The sequence below is a fragment of the Seriola lalandi genome, unplaced genomic scaffold (genome assembly GCF_002814215.2).
Source record: "Seriola lalandi dorsalis isolate HSWRI2012SDOR001 ecotype SW California unplaced genomic scaffold, Sedor1 jcf7180002054425, whole genome shotgun sequence".
In the NCBI taxonomy this organism is placed as follows: Eukaryota; Metazoa; Chordata; class Actinopteri; order Carangiformes; family Carangidae; genus Seriola; species Seriola lalandi.
Window position 1 is genome coordinate 109,610 of NW_019524978.1, and position 6,592 is coordinate 116,201.

At 39.1% G+C, this 6,592-nt stretch overlaps 1 protein-coding gene across 6 annotated transcripts in view; it reads right to left on the minus strand.

Moving 5' to 3' along the window:
- oxr1a (oxidation resistance 1a) overlaps positions 1 to 6,592 on the minus strand; it is a 159,236-nt gene that overhangs the window by 5,259 nt on the left and 147,385 nt on the right. For 5 of the 6 annotated variants that reach the window (XM_023410444.2, XM_023410441.2, XM_023410440.2 and 2 more), the window contains 3 exons: positions 5,587 to 5,752; positions 2,116 to 2,196; positions 557 to 682 (listed from right to left, as the gene is read on the minus strand). In XM_023410444.2, coding sequence (XP_023266212.1) covers positions 557 to 682; positions 2,116 to 2,196; positions 5,587 to 5,752 — 373 coding nt within the window. The remainder of the gene's footprint in view (positions 1 to 556; positions 683 to 2,115; positions 2,197 to 5,586; positions 5,753 to 6,592) is intronic. The other variant, XM_023410443.2, reaches the window with a different exon arrangement.

Here is a 6,592-nt window from a genome sequence, read left to right on the forward strand (position 1 = left end):
TGCATATTGGCAATCTATTGGTCAATGTGCCAACTGGGACTCACTTGGAGCTGTGTGTGTGTGTGGGTATGTGAGTCTGCAATTCCTGCAAGGCATATGCCACAAATATTTGTTTCATGTGAATCTCACAGCTCCTGTTTTACCTTTGATGAGACCTTATGCTGCTGTCGTCTTTAAATATATGACTTTTCCATTCCGTATCCATTTTAAATAATTCTGCACATAATAAATCAAAGGTTTATATCCATGCTCTCTGCCATAATCATGGATCATAAATTAAGTTGTTATCTGTAATTATGCACAGAACAAACCAGAGTTTATTGGTTTCTGTTCCTGATGAAAGGAGTTATCAGGTCATCTACATGTTGCCAATTCTGTCTTAAATACTATTCTTTCTCTCTGGTGATTGTATTGCAAAATAATTTGCAGAGTCATTTTCTAAAGCAGATGGGCAGTGTAGTGTTTATCAAGCGTTAACACAGTTACAATTATGTGTTACTTAACAGGTTTGCATGTGTAATGTTGCATCAGAACAAGTTTGTAGAACAGCCTCTACCTTCTCTATCTGGTCGGCCTCCAGGAGGTCACTGGGTTCTCTGAGGTTGGGTTTGAAAGTTTCTGGCTCCAGCTCTGTCTTGATGGATGTTCCATGCTTGGAATTCACCTCCTCCTTGGTGGTGATCTATAATTACAAATAAATGTCAGATATGCATTGTACAGTAACAAGACGTGATGTAACTTGAGCTCCCAGAAAGCACTGATAGTGGATGGGTTCAATTTCAGCTACCGTCATTATTCTACGATTCTGTTTTGAATCATATCAGGCTACTGATAGAACAGGTAAAACTATTGAGGTTATCTACAGCAGTAACCATTAACAAGGTGAAGCCTGTCATAGGTTTAGATTATTTCTACAGTTAGTAAGACTGGAACAGGTAAAAATGCAGTTGTAAATAAACTCTAAAAAGCAGAGAGGGTTTAACTACACAGGGTTTAATGTGAGGAAACCTAACCTCAGCAACAAAAACTAAACATTCAGCATTTATGTGTTTTGAATCTAGCAGTTTTCCTGCTAAAATTATAAACACTGTGTTTGCTAGCAACACACTGGTAATCCAACAATTTGATGATGACAGCTGAATATCTTGCTGCCACTCTTCAATGCCAGATGACTAGGACTGGTTTGGCAGAACTGGGAGAGCGGGCAGAGACATTGTCTGGGAGAGGAGAATGCAAAGTGAATAGGAAATCAAGCCAATGAATAATTTGCACTTCACTGTTTGACATTTTCTCTGACCAACGGACTGTTTGGGTTATTTATCTTTCTCGATAACAGAGGCTGATTGTGGAGCGCTTCGCCACTGGTGGCTGGGATGCTCTCATGTTTCACTCCTCATTCAAATAGGGCCTATCTGCATTGTCCTCAGAAAACATCATTCACCCTGTCAGGGGAGTCTTACTTCCACCCTCTCACCAACACACCATCTCTTTGTCCTTCGATACTCTGACCATCTCTCTTGCTTAGTGCTCACGCAGGCCACATTCTTTAAATTCAGCTCATTTGATCATTTAAGACAATTTTCCTTTGAAGAAAAAGGTGAATTTCCTATAGATGTACGCATTTCTGTGTGACCTACATAAAAACTACACACAGTATTTGTCTCTAGGCAGCACAAATAACTATAATAACTAGCTAATAACCAGACAGCTCCATTGGGTTGAAGCACTAAAAACATCATGACTGTGGGTCTAAGAAGGAGAGCCTGACACATAGAGATAAGGCTGCTGTCATGTGAAAACCTCATCACTCCAAGCAAGCCAGCTGAACTGATAAAAAAAAAAAAAGTTTTCAGTAAAATGCTTGATTGATGCTTGAGTTATTCTTAATTAAATTTTTTGACGTTTTGGAGAGGTTTGTGAGCTCAAACACTCATGAAACCTACTCAGTGTTTTATTTTAATCAATTGGAAAAAGTGATTTGAAGTTAGTATGAAACAGCAGCAGTAGCTGCTGCTAAAGTCTGTAGTATGGAGCCTAAAGGAGACCATGTTGGTGCAGACTGCAGCAGGGCTGGGCAGAGTAGAGAGAGGGGACAGACAGGGCTGGTCAGGGCACCTGGAGTCGTTTGCAGAGCGAGCGCAGATCTTCACTGTTTAGAGCATCAATCCGACGGTGGTACTCCGTCAAAGACACTACCTGGTAGTACAAAGACAGGAACAGGTGGAACATAAAACTCTGCCAGTTCTATTGCTGGCCATGGGGAGGAAAGGATGAGTTTCGGAAGGAATTATGCGCACTAAGTTGAGTCATTTCCAGTAAACTTAACACTCCTCCTCATAACAAGGTAGATGTTAGAGGTTTGGATAAACAAACTTCAAAGGTGGCTTATGGCCACTGTTGAGAGTTCACTTTGGATAAAAGAGAAGGGGGTGGAGTATTTCACTCAATCATTTTGCATGTTTGTGTAATATGTTTAATATTACTGTCATTAGATGTGGTGATTCTAAAAACATTTATCAAACCTGCTGTTCTAACTAAACACTGGATTTTGATTTAAGCCTATTTATTGAGACAAGCCAAGTTAGACCAAAGGATGGAAACAACACTGCAGCCAAAAAACAACTTTAGAACCACAAACCTTACTTTCAGTCAACTCCAAATGCAAAAAAACAAACAAAAAAAACGAAGCAAAAGAAATTCTTGGGAGTGAGAAGGCTGTGAAATCCACAAGATTTCAAAGCTGGAACATACAACAACAACAACAAAAATAGCTGAGGTCCCACTGGTGCAACAATACTTGCCAAATCCACCAACATTAAACTATTCTCTTGTTTGTCAGGCACAACAATCCACGAAACTACAACCCAGACAGACCAACACAATGACCTACTAAGCATGGCTACAGTCCAACAAAGTTACACCCCACGCTGTTGCATACTCCACTGAGAGCTGCTGCCCCTGAACAAACGTTGGCGTTTAATAGTCCACTGTGTCTCAGTAAAAGAAAGATATTTGAAGCCTCGTGCATGAGATAAACAAACTCACAAAAACCACACATGCACAGTCATATACACAGGTCTACCTCTCAATAATTACTACATCTTCAAACAGGGGTCTTAAATAAACATTGTAAATGCACTCATGCCATAAGCTACTTTAATCTACTTTTTTTTATTAAATAGCTGAGACAATCCTTTTTGGTAAGAAGCTGCCTCTTTACAGCTCTCAATAATGCAGCAGAGCGTGTAAACTACAGCTCTCTTTATTGAAAAAAAAGATGCATCTCTGCTTCACTTCACCTTCAACAGAAAGCACTTTAGTGCATTTGTCCTCTGAAAACGGGTAAGCTAGCAGCATACTAGCCTGCTGCAGAAACATACTTATCAATGCGAATCAAATACCTTTTGTCAGAGTATATCAATGTCATGAAAAGGTCAGCATTTAAATGTGGCCAGTGAGATTAATACTGAGTAATTCAACACAAGTGACTCATTAACACTCATTTAACAAGCTAATAGATAAACATATTTCATAATTATGAAAAATGTCTGCTAATGTCGTTAAAGAAACTTGTATCTGACTGTGGGAGCTGCATGTTTTAACTGCCACCTAGCCCTGGAAACTTTCAAACAGTTTAAAGAGGCACACTCATCCCATTACATGCTGCCAAAGGCTAGACAACAGATGAGAGCAGTGCCCTGACTGCCAAACACCCAAATAGTGGCCACTTTGTTTAACACCAGTCAGTGGACAAGACCGGACCGGCTAAAAGCTAGCAGGCTAGTTAGCTTCACTAGCGAGCTAGCATGGCTTGCTAACAACAACAACAACAATAAGAGAACATGCAAGAACATACATCGCTGGTGACTGAAAACATAAACTAAAAACAAGGAACATACACATGAATACTTTGGGGTCAGCCGTGTCTCTTGGTCCTTCACCCTCCTAGAAAACATGACTTGCTTTCTGGGCGAGGTTGAAGCTGGAATGTCACATTACAGATCCTTTAAGTTCTCCCCGTGTAGCCCCGAGATAAGCAGCCGGAGTTGGTATGAAGCTTGCCAGGCTGCTTGACTAAAATAGAAACATTTTTTTTTCCGGTGGGTCTCTTCAACGTATGATTTGTGTGACATCACTAAAATCCAATGACAACACGGGACAGGAGGGATGCCGGCTTCCTATTGGTTAAAAATGATGATCCCTTCCCATAACAGACAAGATTTAAAGACACAGTAACACCATTATCCCATGAGGTATATTTTCTTTAGATTTTGACTGATAATTCATTAATGACAACAACTGAAACTATTCAAATTAAATAAATAAATAAATAAATAAATAAATAAATAAATAATGAATGAATAAATAAATAAATAAATAAATAAATAAATAAACAAACAAACAAACAAACAAACAAACAAACAAATAAATTAATAAAATTATTCTTGAATTGGATAAATATTTTTAACAAGACTCTGACAAAACTCTGTTAGTAAAAAAAACATCTATTTTGTTTCTGAAAGCTCCATGACGGTGTTGGTTAAAAATCATGTATTGTCAACAGGAAGAACTAAAGCAGCAGGCTCCTATTTACTTATTCAAATGAAATGGATCATGTAGCCTCTGTTTGCCAGAAGTCTGGGAATAAACAAATCAGTCCAATTTGTTTCCTACATCATTCATTTACATTAAAATTTAAATACAGGCCACTGCTACCATCGTATCAATTTCTTCATACAATGAAAGCATCCTTTTCATTATCCACAGGCTTGTAAACAATCTCATTTGACCTTGACCCATCCATGCTGTCCGTGGTGCAGCAACGTGCACCGACAGTCCTTAAAATGTAGTTAGACAACCCCTGTCCATGCTTCCTAGTCTTACTTCTCAAATAAAGCAAAAAAAGGAAGAATGACTGAACCCACATCAGTGCCACTAGAGTAGGGGATTTCATAACCAAAAGAAACCAGTTTAGCTGCTCAGTGATTACATTCTCTGTGTATGTTAAGCAACTCATAATGGTGATAGCCTTTTGCATTACAGCAAAAAAAGTTGCCAAATGCTGACCAACACCGGCGACAGTCACACATGTGATGAAACTACAATACACTGACCAAGAGTAAACAATTACACAAACATGCAAAACACTTTGGTTGGAAGATCAGAGAAGCACATTTCCAAGCAAAGCAAGTGTGCACACAACTTACATAAGATAGAAAAGTTCACAAAAAAAAAAAAAAACATTTACCATCAAATCAAGAAATATGCAGCGGTACACAGAAGTGCAAAATACAGAAACAGAATTGAAAAACTTGACAACTACACTGTTCTGATGGATTTAAAACCAAGATCAGCACAATACATTTACACTATGAATTGCATAATGAAAGCAAATCAACACAATTATTTAACATGTAATTTAACATAATAAAATTAACAATAACACCACATAAGATTCTGGTTTCACAGGTTATGGATTAATCCATAGTGCAGAACTATACTTAATCCATGTCTGCAAGGCTTGAGACAACACCACAGGTGCACTTTAAGCAAGGTTAGTAAGCATTGCAGCTTAGTAGACCTTACCTCCCATTCCTTGACATTGAGGTCAGTGATGGGCTCGTCCTTATCCATTTCTGACACCTCGTTCTTCTTGACAACCATAAACCCAGGCTCTTGTCCCATTCCCCTGACCCCCTCACCGTACATGTCAGGGCTCCACTGCATGAAGAATACATACAGGTGATCTGACCTGGGAGTAGAGACACAGGAACAACTGTGAGAGAAGAGGCTTGGTTCCTTTCATAATCTGAGATGTATCTTTCCTGTTATCTAAAATAGCATGAAAGCACCAAAGTACCCAAGTCGACATCTTTACATTGTAACTTTGAAATTATAAAAAAAGGGGTCATACATAATATGCTGTAATTGTCCATGTTTACCTGAAAAAAAATTAATTTGTGAGTCTGCCTTTGACCCCAAAAAGTCTGATATATTGGCCTCTGAGCTGCTAAATGCTTCACCAAGTTCACCAGCTAGCTGCTAACTTTGTCTGTATGCTGTTTGGTAACGGGCAGGTAGCTTAGAGAGGATTTATCTGAGGTTGTTTGCTGGAAACAGCTGCGGTGGGAAACGAGGTTGATGAGAACAATGAGCTGAAAGATGCTTAAAACACCTCACAGCGCTTTGTCACCTCAAACACATCATATCACACATAGTCATTTCATCTGTTGTTAATATGAAAATATTGATTAGAGCAGCTTAAAATTACACATAGCGGATGGTCAGTTTCCTTACAACAGGGGAGTCTAGTGGTAATGATAAGAAATGTGTCTTTTATCTCCTGTAACTCTCTAAGATTGTGACTATAACTTTGCCCCTCCCCCTCTCCCTCTCCTGCCGACTAGTCATGAGGCAGAAGAGGAAGCCTTTTCATGTCACCCATGCAAAGAGTTCAGGATTTTATATGATAGTACAGCATCACTCGTGAAGAAGAAACAAATAAGCTGTATCACACACTGCTGTGGCTGGTAGACACGGAGGAGATGTGGCAGACTCTCTAGGTTCAGATGTATTAAGTGTCATAGTTGTA